The sequence below is a fragment of the Phaseolus vulgaris genome, chromosome 3, assembly GCF_051622355.1.
Source record: "Phaseolus vulgaris cultivar YP4 chromosome 3, ASM5162235v1, whole genome shotgun sequence".
Taxonomy (NCBI): Eukaryota; Viridiplantae; Streptophyta; class Magnoliopsida; order Fabales; family Fabaceae; genus Phaseolus; species Phaseolus vulgaris.
Window position 1 is genome coordinate 54498406 of NC_143500.1, and position 16797 is coordinate 54515202.

Sequence of the window (16797 nt, forward strand, 5' to 3'; positions counted from 1 at the left end):
TTTTAAATTTTAATTCTTTGAATAATTTTCTTATTGTGATATATGGTATTTGTTAATAATAGGATTAGCATAAGACATAAAGAAAAGTGTGAACTTAATATAATATATTTTAATCGGTCAAAGAGTTAGAAAATTGAAAAAGATTTAAAGATATTATTTGAAATAAAGTTAAAAATGAGATTCGCGGAAAGTGCAGAAAGACATGTTAAGACTACAAGCATTCAAATTACGGTTTTGACGCTCTTTTGACACACATCAATAAATAATAAATCATTACGTCATCGTTTCACTACCCAAAAAGTTCATTCACAAAGTTGAAAGAGACACCTGTCATGGATTTGTGTCTTTTAGGAAATCAAATCCAAAAAAAAAGTCAACAAAAAAAGTAGATATTTTTGTGTTTGGAATAAACCAAATTAAAAGAAAAATATCCATGCTTATGTAGCACAGATAGGGATACGGACACTGATACGACACAGATATGGACACAAAGATACGTATAATTTCTAAAATGTAGAATACTATGTAGCACAGATACGGATACGGACACTGATACGAAACAGATACAGACACGAAGATACGTATAATCTCTAAAATGTAGGACACGGGACACGAATCTATATATTATATAATTTTGAATTATATAAGTTAAAAATAAATATTTATGTGCAAAAGTATGTTTCAGATTGATCTTTTGGAAGCAAGAAGATATTTTTTATGACTGATTCAAAAGAATTTGTTTCTTATTTTTATAATTATAATAAAAATTTATACAATAAGTTTGAGTTTTTAAAAAGTTATTGTATTTGTACCTTTTAAAATTGTGTTAGAACCATGCTAGAATTTTCAAAAATCCAACAAATATTTTTTGAATTGAACACTTCACCGATAAGTGTCCTACGAGTGTCGACACTTATACGTGTGTCTGACACAGATACACCATTTAAGAGAAGTGGTGCCTGATTACAGAAATGTATTAATAGTATTTAAAAAGTATATTATAATACTAAAATGTATTGGAAAATATTATGACATTATAAATTTATTATAAACAAATTTATTATGAAAATTAAATACCACTCTTAATTTAAAGTTACATTATTGATGTTAATGAATTGTATTTTTGATAGAATTTTTTAAGAAACATGTTGATTAAAATGGTTTGTTTGAATATGTTTTTTTGTTAGGTACAATTACTATTACTTTCTTTCTATAGTGCTTTGATACTACAATATTTATGTGGATGAATTCAACAATATTATTTATGATTAATTTTTTTTATTAAACATTGATATTTATAAAATAGACGTGACAATAACAATGACAAAAGCTAAACTTTGAAGACAAGTTAAGAATAAATGGAAATCTGAAAAGGTGAAAGGAACTTATAGAAATGGAAGAAAAGTGTGAATTGAATATGAAAACAACATAACATATTTTTAATCGATTATTTTCAAGATGTTAATCGATCATTCTTTATTAGATTTGAAAACGATTTGCAATGTTTCTTGTTTTAATCAATTATAATATGTATTAATAGATTATTTACACTTTATATTTAATAAAGAGAAAAATGTTTAATGGATTATACGAGATTTTAATATGTTAATTTATGAGAACATTAATAACCGTTAAATTTGTTCTCTGGTTAAATTCAATAACTAAACTAATAATTAATTATCCTATTTTTGAAACTTTTCATAAATCGTTTAATTGATTACATAAAAGCTTAATTGATTCCTTTATAAAATCATTGAATAGAAACTAATTTTAGAGATAACAAAATAATTAGTTGTTATAATAACTAAATTAGATATTATTTTAGAAACTAAAAAAAATTGGTTTCTAAATTAGTTTTTATTATTGATAAATAGTTTTAAAAATTGGTATCTAATTAACTATCAAGGTTTTAACTACCAATTATTTATATTCTAAATTTGGTAGCAAAAGTCTTGGTAGCTAATTAGATATCAATTTAGAAATTATTTATCAATAATAGAAATTAATTTAAAAATTAATAATTTTTTAGTCTTTAAAATAATATCTAATTTGGTCACTATAATAACTAATTATTTTTACTCTTTAAAATTAGTTTCTATTTAATGATTTTCTTTTAGTGATATTTTATCTTTAATTATTTGTTCTATTTTGATGAAATCATCATCTACTTGCCTTTAAAACAAACTTAGGTGGTATCTCATAAAAAAAAAACTGTTTATTTTTTCTCTTCATTATTGCTTTTAATCTTATTAACTAACCTTGTATTATGATTTTAACATTAAAAAAATATACTCATGATATATAAATTTCCTTCTTTCATTCATTTGTCCATCAACAAATCTTCAGTGTAATAGTCTTTTATTATCTTCTAAAAATATGAAGTGGTAAACACATGCTTCAAAAAAAGTTTTGAAAAATCCATCAAAATCATAATTCAATCTTTCGAGTGTTTAATCTCTTTTCATATAAATGCCAAATTAAATAGCTATGTTAATATGTTATTTTGCATGTCATAGTCTCATTGTTAAATCATGTTATGAGAGCATGCTAACTTTTTATAAAATAATAATATATTGAAAACCATGCATTAAATTATAATTCAATGAAAAAATAACTTTTAGTTAAACGGTGAATTTTAAACAATAAGTTAGAATGATTTTAAAATTATATTATGTTACATTACATTTATATAATGATGTATTTTATTGTATAAATGTCAAAGTAATATTTCTAATAATTTTAAATTTAGGAACCCTGGTATGTTGACACTTTATACAATAAAAAATATATTTTTGATAAACAAATAAATTAATATTTTAAGTATTTTTATTTTATTTTATTTTTTAATTAAAAATATTATAATATTATTATAATGGGTTGTTCAAGAGTATTATTTATTGTAAAAGAGAAGAGTGGTGATATGTTAACATCATCACAAGAGCAGATACACTTTACATATAAATAAATTAATATTTTAATTATATTTTAATTTAAAATATTATTATAAATGTGAAAGAAATGTTTTGAAAAGGAGAAAGTGTGAGAATAATTTTGGTTGAAAGAAAGAATAGGAGGCAACGATAATGTCGGTGTGTTAGGACGAAGTCAGTGCATGAGCATGACTATTTTTTAGGAGAGCCTTCTAAATGAAGAACCAATTTCTCTTTCCTTTTTAACAAAACCAGCAAAAAAGTTTTCCAATTCTCAAGTTTTCTCTGGTGGGGCTGTGGATTATCACACTATGAGCCCCTCCCTCTTCCTCCTATGGCTCCTCACTCTCCCTCTCCTACCCTTTTGTGCTCAAGCTTCTGTTCCACCTCTAGGTATTTTCTCACTACTTTCACCAAGGATCATGCATGTATTGTTGGGAATTCATACTTATTCTAATAGGACCATGACCAGTGAATCTTGATAACTGATTCGTTGAATATATTTGAATCTTGATAACTGATTCGTTGAATATATTTAAGTTGATATTTGATTATTATGTAAGGTTTTGAGAGGGTAGTAAAAAACAAGGGTGGTGATATGTTAACATCATCCACAAGAACAATATACATACACTTTACATATAAATAAATTAATATTTTAATTATATTTTAAGTTAAAATATTATTATATATTATTATAAATGTGAAAGAAATGTTTTCGAAAAGAGAAAGTGTGGGAATAATTTTGGTTGAAAGAAAGAATAGGAGGCAATGACAATGTCGGTGTGTAGGACGAAGTCAGTGCATGAGCATGACTATCTTTGAGGAGAGCCTTCTGAATGAAGAACCAATTTCTCTTCCCTCTTCAACAAAACCACCAAAAAAGCTTCCCAATTCCCAAGCTTTCTCTGGTGGGGCTGTGGATTATCACACTATGAGCTCCTCCCTCTTCCTCCTATGGCTTCTCACTCTCCCTCTCCTACCCTTCTGTGCCTAAGCTTTTGTTCCACCTCTAGGTATTTTCTCAATGCTTTCACCATCTTCATCACACCTTAATCCTTTTTTTCTCAATTTTTTCATCACCAAGGATCATGCATGCATGGTTGGGAATTCATCCTTATTCTAATAGGACCATGACCAATGAATCTTGATAACTGATTCGTTGAATATATTTAATGATGGTCATTCCAAAAGTCTTGAAATTATAACTCTCTTTTGAAAATGTGATGAACTTTAATTACTCACTATCTCTTTCTGTGATAAGCCTTTCTCCCACTGTATAAAGAGAACTTGTGAAGAAAAAAAAGTAACCAAGTGAAAAGAGTAACATAGAGAGTAAAAAAGAGAGTTGATATTCACCATAGTATGAGATTAGAAATCCTAGTGAAAGGCTAGAGAGACGTTGTATTCCATAGTGAGATAAACAAATATTGTAATCTTACTTTCATAGTGGAGACATATTCTAAATTAGGTCCCAAGAGTTTTTATTTCTCAAGTTGAGGAAGTTTTCCCACGTTAAAATTTCCTGGTGACATTATTCCATTTGCTCTATTTTCTATTATTTCTATTATTTGCTTATTGATTTTGCAAGTTCCAATTTCGTATCTACACTAAAGAGAGAGGATTAATTCTGATTTTCCCAACATGCATGCAGGGTACTATTTGGACTGCGGGGGCTCCAAGGAGGTCACGGTAGATGATCTGAAATATGTTTCTGATGGAAGCTACATCAAGGTGGGAAGCACCAGCCCCATCAACAAGCCAGGCTTGTTGCCCATACTCTCCACAGTCCGTTACTTTCCCGATGCCTCTGCCAGAAAATACTGCTATTCATTGCCGGTGATCAAAGGAAGCAAGTACATGGTGAAGACCATGTACTACTACGGAGGTTTCGATGGAGGGAAGGAGCCTCCGGTGTTCGATCAAATCGTGGAGGGGACACGATGGAGCGTTGTGAACACCACCGAGGACTATGCCAAAGGTCTCAGCTCCTACTTTGACATCACGGTGGTGCCGGCAGGGAAGACCTTGAGCGTGTGCTTGGCCAGAAACTCCCACACTGGTAGCTCCAACCCCTTCATTTCGGCCTTGGAAGTCAAGATCTTGGAAGCCTCTTTGTATAATCCCATTGACTTCGCCAAGCATGCCCTTGTAACCGTTTCCAGAAGTGTCTTTGGAGGTGAACATATCATTCGGTAAGCTATGTAGCATAAACACTGACACAGAAACTGATACGAGACGAACACGAACACAGAGATACGTATAATTTCTAAAATATATGACACATATCTATATATTATATAATTATGAATTATATAAATTGATAATAAAGATTTATGTGCACAAGTATGTTTCAGTTTTTTTTAACAAAAAGATGTTTCTTATAGCTGGTTCAAAATGATTTTTTCCTTATTTTTATAATCATAATAAAAATTTATACAATAATTTTTAGTTTTTAGAAAAATAGTGTATTTTTTCTTTTTAAAATTGTGTTAGAACCATGCTAGAATTGTCAAAAATCCGAACAAATATTTTTTGAGTTAGACACTTCACTGATATGCGTCCTATGAGTGTCGTTTGAGTGTCAGTGTCCGATACGTATGTCCGACACGTACACACCATTTAAGATGTGTGTCTGAGCCTCATATTGGGTAAGTTAATCAATCCTTTATGTATGAGGTTGATTAAACAGTGAAGATTAAGGTTTTGAGATTCTGATCATTGAGATTTCTTTTTGTGGAGCTAGTTTTCCAGATGACAAATTCAACCGAATGTGGCAACCGTACAAGGATCAAAACCCTGTTGTGGCAAGCCAATCGAATGTAACTTCTTCAGACTTTTGGAACCTCCCTCCAGTTAAAGCATTCAACACTGGGGTTACCACCAGTAGAGGGAAGACTCTTGAGATAGATTGGCCCTCTATGTCCCTTCCAAGCACCTACTACTACATTTCCCTCTATTTCCAAGACAACAGACAACAAAGCCCTTTCAGCTGGAGGGTTTTTGACGTTTCTATTAATGGCCACCTCTTCTTTTCCAACCTTAATGCCACAGCTAAGGGTGTCACTGTTTATGCTGCTCAATGGCCACTCTCTGGTCAGACGAAAATTTCATTGACCCCTACTGCAGGAACACCCGTTGGACCTGTCATCAATGCTGGAGAGATTTATCAGATTCTACCTCTTGGTGGTCGAACTCACACTAGAGATGGTAACTTACTCATCTCTCTATTTTGCAATCTCTATGCTATCACTTTGTCCATATGTGTTTGAGATCCCATATCTACTAGAGATTATAACATTTCATACTGCAAAGTTCATCTCATAAAGTCGGTTTTATAAGTTTGAGTTAGACTTAAAGTCTACTTTTTAATATGATATAGAGTCATTTAAAGTCCATTCTAGTGAGAGTTTATTGGTCTTATCAAGCCACCCGCAATGCACGAGTTCCACGTCAACTAGAGATTAAAATATTTCATAGTATATAAGTAACTGCAAACTTCACCCTATTAAACCGATTTTATAAAATTGAGTTAGATTTAAAGTTCACTTCTTAATAGTATGACATAATGTTACTATTTAATTTCTGTGGTGATCCCTAGTGATTGGAATGGAGGATTTGGCAAGAAGCATTCAGAATCCACCTGCTGATTGGAGCGGTGATCCTTGCCTACCTAAGGGAAATTCATGGACTGGAGTTACATGCACTAATGGTTTTCATGCACGAGTCACCACACTGTAAGTTCACCAACAAGCTACAACACTAACTAGATTCCACTGATCTCTGGTTTTTTCTTTGACTCAGTTCATAGTAAACGAGAGTGGAATAGTAACAATTGTCATCTTCTTGTGCCTTTTTATGTTTAATGGTGATTTGCAATCACATGTTTTGGCTTTTGTATGTGTGAAGGAACTTGACAAATGCTGGGCTTGGTGGCACACTTCCTCCCACCCTTGACAATCTAAGTGCATTATCTCATCTGTATGGAGTGCTGCCTTTTTACTTCAAATGCTCCAAGTTATTCACTTTTGTTGTTGTTTCTAACTTCTGAATCGTATCAATTTGTGAACATTTGCTTATATAGGTGGCTTGGGGGAAACAAACTCACAGGCACCATCCCAGATTTGAATGGACTGAAGGATCTAGAAACTTTGTATGTGGCCAAATTATTAGTAGTTTCTGAGATTTCTTAAATTGTCCAAAGTATTACCTACAACTTTAACTCCTTTTTTCTCTTTGATCTTGTTAAATCTAAGGCATTTGGAGAAGAACAACTTTGAAGGACCACTTCCTCCATCAATAGGGAAACTCCCAAAACTGCGTGAAATGTGAGATCATACCATTTTTAAACAAATACACTCACTCAAATGCTTTACATTTTCCCCCACTTTTTCTTTTTCTCCTTCTCACATCTATATACTAACTTGTGTGTGCTCTGTGACAAATGGTGTCTGCAAAACCAGTTATTCTGATTTTCAGGGGGAAGCTAAAGAGAAGTGAAATTTGAATACAAATTCATCAGTGAAATTTGAATGAGCACAAAGCCATTGCAAATTGGGCTATAATATAATCCTTGTGTCTGATCGATGGGGCGTGGAATCATGATTGTATGCTTTTTCTGCAAATATATAAATATATAATAACTATTCTTCCCAAGTTTATGCTCAGAATATTTATCTGCCTTCTTTTTTTTCATAAGATAAAATAACAGACTAATGAGATTTCTAAATCTATATTTATTTGTAGTGATTTTTAGATAAACTAAATATAATTTTTGAACTCAATATTTGTTTACAGCTAACAAATATACTTAGATAGGGTTTATGTATGAGTATAATTAGTGTTCCAAACTGGGTTGGAACAAAAAGAATGATTAACTTCCTTTTTGGTCGATCTACCTCTTCTCTTCTCCCAATAGCTTCACAATTTTCCCTTCGTTATTCTCCTACTTATCCTTGTAAACTCCAAGCTCAGATTGTACCTGCAAAAGACATATGATGCTCAAGTGAGAATTCGATATTCGGTATATTTTTCTCGAGATGTGTGACTATTTATATAATTATTATGGACTTTTTGTTATTGAGTCAAATTAGGATTTTGGGTCATAATTAAAAATGTATTACTTAATGTTTAATCATTGTTTGATCTTGTTAATCTCCTATCAAACTTAATTAATCTGACTATGTGTCGATCGACTCTGACCAGATGATGAGACTTTCATCTATCGTCCGATCCGACCGATACAATTAAATTAGCTTATATAATAAATAATAAATATTAAACAAATTTTAAAACTTAATAATAAAATTTTTAAAACTTCTTTCCTCAAACAAACAAACAAAGACTTATTTCAAACTATATCTTTAATATTTCATATAATGTTAAAATTAATTTTGATAAAAAAAATCAAAGTAATTTAGGCAAAAACAATTCAAAAGAATGATCCGCAAACCTCACCTACAACTTATTATGATTGTAATTTACATTTATATAATTGGTTTGAGACATGAACCTTATTGATGGAAAGATCAATAAAATTTTGTAATAAAAAATAATAGTAGATTAATAATTGTATCCACTATAGATGAATATCACTTGCTAAGGTGGTTCATTATAATCTTATACTTAATCTAAAATGTTAGTTCGAGTGCAATATTAATATCCTATTTTAAGATAGAAACATATTTAATCCTTTATTTTAGAGAAATTGTTATTTTTTATTAATTATAAAAAATAACATATTTTTTATAACATATTTAATTATCATATTTTGGGTTTCAAAGAAACAAGAAAATAGAAAGCAAAAATGAGCTTAAATTAATTAAAAATTATATAAATTAGTAAAAAATAGTTTTTAAATTTGTAGATGTAGCATAATCATTTTTAAATCTGTGATTTGCTCTCACCATTCTTTCCCAGTTTCACAATTTTAAACATTTTTAAATACTTGCAGCTTGAACTGAGATAGTTGAAAAGACTCACAAATTCATCAAACAAAAAGAGCCATAAAATGTGTTTTAACATATAAATATAAGATATGAGATAATGAATAAAATACTCTGAATCGCTGCTTCTGCACAATTTTCACACATTTTCACAAATTTTCCCACAAAAATAGGAACACCTTCAATCTGCATCTCTTTTGTGTTTTTGTTTTTTTTTTTGCGAATGTTCGTTACGAATGCTGCGGCCAACCTCTTCTTCCCTTGCAAACCTTCGTCCTTCCAGTGCCGCGCCGCCGCCGGAGACCTCTCCTCGGGGCCCTCCTTTTTCCAGTCCGTCGCCGGTGGCCTCCGGCTAGGCCCCTTTCCCGAAGGCGGAGGACTCGCCGCGGAAGGACGGCGCGGCGGCGGTAACGAACCGATAAGGGTGAAGAAATGGTCTCGGAAGAACGAGAGTTATTTGGATAATGACAGCGAGCCTCTTCCCCTTCCCATGACGTACCCCGATACCTCACCCGTTTCGCCGGAAGAGATCGATAGACGGCTCCGATGCGATCCCGAAGTTCAGGTTTAAGCCTTTATATATGTTCCTTATTTCGTGAGTTGCTTCTGTAAGGGGTGTTAGGGTTGGGTTGTGTTTCATCACATCTGCGATTAAATTAATTTGGTAAATTGGGTTAGATACGTCGTTTTTTTACCCAATTCAGATTGATCCAACCCCATCAATAGTGAATTGAGTTGGAAGTTTGGATGAATGAGTATTCAAAAAATAAAATGTATTCACAATTTAAAAGGATGCTATTTTTCATTTACCAATTACCTTTTATGTAACTTTCGAATATTTATATTGTGTATATATATATATATTGATTTAATAGTATATTTAAATAAATTAAATCAAATCTTACATTAAAAAGAAAAGTTATTTAGAACCGAGAAGATTTCAGAGCATTTTTATAGGACCTTACAAAATTCAGGTTGTGAGCTATCAACATTTTTTATGATGTTTTCTGTTAGAGTTGACATTATGTGAGAACTATTTGAATGTAAGAACAAATAAAAACTTATTTTCCTTTTTCACAAAATCAGAAATTAGAGAAAGTTGAGTTTATCTTAAGTTTACTATTTGAGTAAAACGTGGATAGTGTTCTTAAATATGATATGAAAGTCTAAGATTTGTAAATAATAGTTTAAGAATCCAAGGATTATTCATTAAAGATAATCTAAAGAATGTTTGGTTAAGGAAGCTGGGACAAGTGTATGTAATTTTTTTTTCAATCTATATTTTTTTTTCTATAACATATACAAATAATAAGTTAAAATTAAAAATATATTATATACTGGATGGGTTGGGTTCATGGAATCAACACCAAAGCTCAATTTCTAGTCTAATAGATTTGATCATAACACTCAAAATATCCAACCCAAAATGTTTGGGCTAGGTTCATAGATACCGATACCCATGAACACCCCAACTTTTATAAACATGATTAGTTTATTATTATTATTATCATTATTTATTTTTAAATGTGACTTGTAGGATTGTAAAGAGGTGGTGTATGAATGGACTGGCAAGTGCCGTAGTTGTCAAGGATCAGGATATGTTAGCTACTATGGCAAGAGAGGGAAAGCGGTTACCTGCAAGTGCATTCCTTGCATGGGAATTGGTAATGCATATCGTAAAACTTGTGTTGATATTCATTGGGCTAAAACTTGTGTTCGATGAGGAGGGGTTAATCATGAGATTGTGATTTTTTTTTATGAACATATGAAATGTTGAGTGTCATGTTATGACCTTTAAATGTCTTGGCTGCATAAATGTCTTTGCCCATAGACCTACAAACATTTGTTGTATGTGTGACACTAGCTTATTTTGAGGATTTTCTCTTTATTCTTTTGTTTGTTTCTGGGAAATTGGATCCTTCATATTCTCCCTCTGCCCTGAACGGTGGGAGCCTTGTGTAATGGACCATAGTGAGACAAGGTGTAGTTGTTATTGCTGTTATTTAGGATATAATGTTTAGGGTCCGGCTGAGAATGTGTCTACTAAGGAGCAAAGGGGATAGTAGTCAAATTAGGCTTTGCCTTGTGTTCTATTTAGGTTCATTTTTCATGTGGAATGTTTTTGTTAGGACTAAATTGTACAAAAGATATTTTATCTTTTACATTTTATTTGGTCTCTTATCTTTTAAATGTTCAATTTAGTCTTTTCTTTTTAAAATGATTCAAACTGGTTCTTATGTCAGTATAAAATTACTCCATTGTGTTTCCTTTCTCTTCTTTGTTTAGCAAATCCCTAGATTCTAGAGCACGAAATCCACTACCAAATTCGCCACAATGGTGAAGTACTTTCATTCCACATGCAGCCTCAAGTTCTTAGACACCTAAAACATGTGTAGAAACCCATCCCCCTCCTGCATGACCTCCTTGCCAAAACTCACTCGCACATGCAGCTTGGAAGGCCCTGTGTTTTGTGTGTTGATTCTAATTCTGTTAAGGCTGTTTAGAAATTGAAGGATGTTATTGCTAATGATTGTGATTGGATTGAAGACCGTTTTTTTATTACAGAGGGTTGCTGTAATTGGAGGATAATGCTTTATCTCAATATTAATCTCCATTTCTCCTTTCCATAAGCATCTTTACTATATTCTTGAATTCTAAATAAGCTAGAATTTTGGTTCTCACGTTTTCTCATTTAGATTCCTTAGTTCATGAATAAATTTTCATTTTTATACGTACCGATGGTTAGGACTAAGCTCAAGTGGAGAGTCGAACCCAAATAACTTATTATACTCAATGTGGAACTCCTTACATTGTGACCCCCTTTAAGGGCCAATATCCACATCTATTTCACTCTATCGGCACTGACCTAGTGGTAGCTCTTTTCTCCTTGAGATGACATCACTCATCTATGAGTATTCGGTTTGGTACCTTAATCCAGCCTATAGATAGTCCTTTCCATAACTCAATTCTCAATGAAAACACCAACTGTTAGAAATGGTGACAGAAAGAAGTGGGAATCCTTACATGTCTAATTAGTTTTAATTAGAAGAAAAAGTAAAAGGGGTTAAATTGTAATTTGTTTTAAATTGGTATGTGATTTGGCCTAATAATTTGTTCCTTTATTGTAGTAGGGTTTTTGAGCCTGTGTTTAACATTGATGTAACTTGGATTTTCCAGAGTGAAAAGGAGAGTGCTCCTTTGGGGGTAATTTTGTTTACCCTGGTGTGTTTTACTGTAAGTGTTATGAAGGAATACCAATTACTCTATTTTGTAGCAGAATAGGTGGTATGTTAGGATTTTGGTTTCTTGGTTCCTAACTATTTGTATGACCTGCTGGATCCATTTACGATGGAGAGTCGAGTTGGGGTGTTGTAGAAAGCAGTGAGCGAGCGGATAAAAAAAAAAAAGAAAAAAGCAGTGAGCGAACAAGGAGTGACACTGAACTGACAGATCTTAAGACAGATATCGAATAAATGAAGAAATTGCTTTCGAGAAAAAATAGCCAGAAAAAAATAGTTAGTAGAAGGAGACAATTCAATAAATCTTGGTTATCAAGAATCAGAAGGAGAGGAAATATAAGAGGAGGAAAGGTATGAAAGGGAGTTACCAAGAAGATTTTGGACTAAGAAACGACAGTTACCTTCTTTTGAGTGTCAAGATTCGTTAGGATGACTGACACGAGCAATTTTATTTTTGAAGTGTAACAGATCAGACCTGCCAAGTAATTAAAGTTGGCCAGTATGGATGGCACTGTTGTACACTGATTTCAGTTTTGGTGCCGGAAAACCAAAAATCCTTCTTGGAAGGGTTTTTTCAGAAGCTTTGACGAGATTGAGATAATGTTGGGTTCAACTTTTGAAATATTAGCCTTGTTGAGACAAACTACTAGGGTAGAAAACTATATTAAAGAATTTTAGCTCTTGGTTGTGCATGCTAAATCAAATGGGGAAGATCAACTGTTGGGCTATTTTTTGGCTGGGTTGCACCGTTATATTAGGAGCTTGGTGCGTCCGCGTGATCCTCAGAATTTGGCAAGAGCCATGGGTAGCTCGAGATATGGAAGATGCTGTGAAGTATGTCCATGGTTATGAGTGTACATAAAAGTGGGATATTCAGATATCTGGGGAGATGACTTGTTACAAGGGGTGGTTTAGTTAGTGGCAACAGTAGCTCATAAGCTTCAAATAGTGGGATTCATGATGTTTTGAACATGGGACCCCAAAATTGTCAATGCTCAACTTCTTAGCCTTCAAAATCGAATTGATTTGGGGCTAGAAATAGACATGATGCAAATATCTCTTATGCAGAATATGTGAAAGGAGGGAGGAAGGAAGTTATGCCGCAGGCTCCATCATTGTCAATAAAAAAAATTGAATGTGACAAAATGTTGCCTGAAGAGGAGGTGAGCAAAGTGGAGACAGAGTTATGCAAACAGAAGAAGAAAAGGAAGAGGAAGGGATGATTTGGAGGATTTACCCAACCTCACACAAGGAAGCTTAAATTGGAGTTACTTGGGCAAGAAGTGATGATATTAATTGATAGTGGAGCTAGTCATAATTTCGTGTCCAGGAAATTGGTAGAGTGGCTAGATCTGGAAATTCAACCAACACCACTATAATATGTTAGATTGGGTATGGAAATTGAAAATCTACTCTAATTTCTTCCAAATCCCCAAAGAAGATGATTAGAGCTAAGGTGGAAGAGATGTCAGTTTTGTGGTAAATGGAAAAGACAAATATAATAGAGCAAGAATTTACGAAACAACAGAGGAAGCAATTGCAAGAATTGTTGCTTCAGTTTTCATGGATTTTCAAGAGCTGAAAGGCATTCTACCTATTAGATAGATATTGATCATCAGATTCCTATTAAAGATGGAGACCCTGTAAATGTGAGACCCTATAGATATCCTCATGTGCTGAAAAATGAAATTGAGTCACAAGTCACATATAAGCAAGTCCAGTTATTTTAGTCAAAAAGGAGAGCTGGAGGCTTTACATAAAGTCACTGTTCCAAATAAATTCCTATTCCAGTTAAGAGCTATTGGATGAGTTGAATGGAGCTACCTATTTTTCTAAAGTGGATTTAAGGTAGGATATCAGCAGATAAGGAGCACAAGCTGGATATTCAAAAAACAACTTTCCGAACACATGAAGGGTATTATGAATTTTTAGTTATGCCATTCGGATTAACTAATGTGCCAACTGCTTTTCAGTGTGTCTTGAATATTACTCTTAAACTTTTTCTTAGAAGATGTGTGTGGCTATTTTATATGACGTTTTGATTTACAACAAATTATGGGAGGAACATCTACTCTGCATGTGAGATAGGTTTTGGTCAGTCTTTCTTTGCAAATCAAAATAAGTGTAGTTTTGGTAATTCATAGGTGGGGTATCTTGGCCACATCACATCTAAAGAGAGAGAGGCTATGGTCCTGCAAAAATGGAAGTAATTTTACAAAATCTGAGAGCTTTGAGGGAATTATTGGGATTAATAGGATATTATAGAAGATTTGTTGGTAAATATGTCCATATAGCCTGCCCTTTTAATTGAAATGTTGGAAAAAGTAATTTGAATTGGGCACAAGAATTTTTAATTGGCAACAAGCTGTTGCCACAACCCCATCTCTGGAAATGCTAGATTTCTCTAGACCTATCTTAATAAAGTGTGATGCTTCGAGCAAGGGAATAGGGGCTGTCTTGGCCTAATGCAAAAGACTGATTTCCTTTTTTGGTTTAAGGCCTTAGCTGAAACTTTTCTCTCTAAATCTATTTATGAAAACGAGTTTATGGTCCTGGTCATGGCAATTTAACAATGGAGTCGGGATTTGTTGGGGCAGGTCACTGTTTTTATTGATAAAGAGTTTGAGATATTTTGTTGGAGAATAGGCTTCATGTTTGTTTGTCTAAGAACTAATTATTTTATTGCCCTTTTTAACTATGATAAGTAAGCTACATATTGTTTAGGATGTTCCATTTTCCTTTTCAGTTTATACTAGGGTGAAACATGTGATGTGAGGTTGATGATATATACAGGCTTTGTTGCATATTGAAGTCGTATTTTATGTTGGAAATTTAATGTGAGCATTGTATCCCTTCTATTCCCAGTAGTGGCCATACCTTTCGTGTCGCATACATTCTTAGGCTCTTTGTACTGCTTACTACGTTAGCTATAACAATACAAAAGCAATAGATTTGTCTTGCTTCGGAGCTACCTTAGAATTTCTTTCATATAAGTGGGTTATTCCTGTTTTAAATGTTTTTTTTCCATAGATGTAAACTTTGTGCTTTAGTATTAAACATTTTCCTAACAGTGAAAAGACTTAACTGGAATTCAGACGTTTCTATCAAAAGCATTCAATGGTGACCTTAATTCTGTGTCAACTTTCTGAAATTTGATATTTTCTTTTAACTTCACTTTTATCAACTGTTATTTTCCATTGTCAAGTTGGAGTAATTTACAAACTGTCTATTTTGCAGGTTACGTGCAGAAGATAACAGCTCGCAAGGATATTGATGTGATGGAGAATTTAGATAATGGAAAACCACCATGATGGTTGATGGTCCTCCCGGCCTCCTCAGTCTTTTGTTCTTTTCTTCTCTCTTTCTCCACCCCGGGAACTTGTGCTTCATTTATCTTGATGAGTTATATTCTTCCACAATAGTTCCTGAAAATATTATGTAAAGGAACGTTGTTACGATTAGATTTGTTAAAGGTTGTACCCTCCAGAAAACTGACTTGAAAAAAAGGTCCCCACAAAAGAATATAGGAAAAAACTCCTCTATCTTTTGGGCAGAATATATTCTTTTCCATAAAAATGCTTATCTTTTGGCGCACACCATTCTTTTCATACCTGAATTTTTGTTTAGCATCTAAAGTTTCGTACTGATGAGGATTTTCGTGTCACAGCCTCGTCCATTTCTCACTAGTATAAAAGGCCACAATATCCTTTTTTTGGTGCCAAACGAAATCCATAGCAGCATAAAATGCCAGGAACAAGTTTCCTTGATTTCCAATACAACCTCTCAAGGAAAAAATACTTGAGGAAGCCATCACGTCTGTTCTCCCGGGACAGGCAGAACTCTGGGCTGAACAGTGTCTGTCTTCAGCCTAACGCTGATGAGATGAAGCGAGTATTTGACAAATTTGATTCCAATAAAGATGGAAAAATTTCTCAGCAGGAGTACAAAGTCACCATGAAGGCTCTAGGCCTGGGAGACTCTGTTCATGAAGTGCCAGATATATTCAAGGTGGTTGATTTGGATGGAGATGGATTCATCAACTTCAAAGAGTTTATGGAGGCTCAGAACAAGGGTGGAGGGGTCAGGGCGATGGATATAAACAGTGCCTTTCGGACGTTTGACAGGAATGGTGATGGGAAAATAAGTGCAGAAGAAATTAGAGAAATGCTGGCAAGGCTGGGAGAAAGGTGCAGCATCGATGACTGTCGGCGAATGGTGAGAGCTGTAGACACTGATGGAGATGGCATGGTTGACATGGACGAGTTCACCACCATGATGACACATAACTTGAGACATGTTTGAAGCTTCGTGAGGGCCACCTCAATGAACTTCATGTGTTGTATTTTAATACTAAAATATTAAATCTTAAATCGTAACCTGAAACATGTTTGAAGTTTCTTGAGAGCCACCTTAATGAACTTCAATGAAACAGATATACTGTTTGTAATGAATAATGTTAATATCTAATAATGTAAAAACTTTCTAGTTTTTTTAATTTCTTCAAAATTTGTGGAATTGATGAAAAATATGTAAAATTTCTATTTTCTTTTCTATTTCCTTTCAATCAAAATATTTTTATTTAGTCTATTTTCACTTATCTTGCTTCTTTTTCCTTTCTTTTATCTTCTCTTTTCACCTACCAACTTAGTAGGAGTGGATGCTTTCACAAACTTTCAACAGACT

At 33.2% G+C, this 16797-nt stretch overlaps 3 protein-coding genes across 4 annotated transcripts; all 3 read left to right on the top strand.

The window, feature by feature from the left end:
- The first annotated feature begins 3184 nt into the window (after window positions 1-3184).
- On the top strand, window positions 3185-7678 carry LOC137806008 (Leucine-rich repeat (LRR) family protein). Its single transcript, XM_068605880.1, has 8 exons — window positions 3185-3323; window positions 4585-5125; window positions 5677-6140; window positions 6532-6667; window positions 6840-6911; window positions 7015-7083; window positions 7187-7258; window positions 7394-7678. The coding sequence occupies exons 1-8, from the start codon at window positions 3242-3244 to the stop codon at window positions 7428-7430; spliced, it is 1473 nt and encodes a 490-aa protein (XP_068461981.1). The 5' UTR covers window positions 3185-3241; the 3' UTR covers window positions 7431-7678.
- Window positions 7679-8847: 1169 nt separating this feature from the next.
- On the top strand, window positions 8848-16701 carry SCO2 (protein disulfide isomerase). 2 transcript variants are annotated; one of them, XM_068610019.1, is made up of 3 exons: window positions 8848-9440; window positions 10413-10539; window positions 15352-16701. In XM_068610019.1, exons 1-3 carry the CDS (start codon window positions 9099-9101, stop codon window positions 15423-15425), a joined length of 543 nt encoding a protein of 180 aa, XP_068466120.1. In that variant the 5' UTR covers window positions 8848-9098; the 3' UTR covers window positions 15426-16701. The 2 variants fall into 2 exon arrangements, with proteins under 2 accessions (XP_068466120.1, XP_090156046.1); XM_090299920.1 differs by lacking the exon at window positions 15352-16701 and adding an exon at window positions 11441-11520 and having other exon boundaries at window positions 8937-9440.
- Window positions 15859-16701, top strand: CML30 (Calcium-binding EF-hand family protein). Its single transcript, XM_068610017.1, has one exon. The coding sequence runs from the start codon at window positions 15859-15861 to the stop codon at window positions 16414-16416; it is 558 nt and encodes a 185-aa protein (XP_068466118.1). The 3' UTR covers window positions 16417-16701.
- Window positions 16702-16797: the final 96 nt, after the last annotated feature.

Excerpts from the sequence above, each read along its gene's own strand:
- CML30 (XM_068610017.1), top strand. The coding sequence starts at position 15,859 with ATGCCAGGAACAAGTTTCCTTGATTTCCAATACAACCTCTCAAGGAAA.
- LOC137806008 (XM_068605880.1), top strand. The coding sequence starts at position 3,242 with ATGAGCCCCTCCCTCTTCCTCCTATGGCTCCTCACTCTCCCTCTCCTA. Across the intron at positions 5,126-5,676 it reads GGAGGTGAACATATCATTCG|TTTTCCAGATGACAAATTCA; the intron begins GTAAGCTATGTA and ends TTGTGGAGCTAG. Across the intron at positions 7,259-7,393 it reads CTCCCAAAACTGCGTGAAAT|TTATTCTGATTTTCAGGGGG; the intron begins GTGAGATCATAC and ends CTGCAAAACCAG.
- SCO2 (XM_068610019.1), top strand. The coding sequence starts at position 9,099 with ATGTTCGTTACGAATGCTGCGGCCAACCTCTTCTTCCCTTGCAAACCT. Across the intron at positions 9,441-10,412 it reads GATGCGATCCCGAAGTTCAG|GATTGTAAAGAGGTGGTGTA; the intron begins GTTTAAGCCTTT and ends TGTGACTTGTAG. Across the intron at positions 10,540-15,351 it reads CATTCCTTGCATGGGAATTG|GTTACGTGCAGAAGATAACA; the intron begins GTAATGCATATC and ends TCTATTTTGCAG.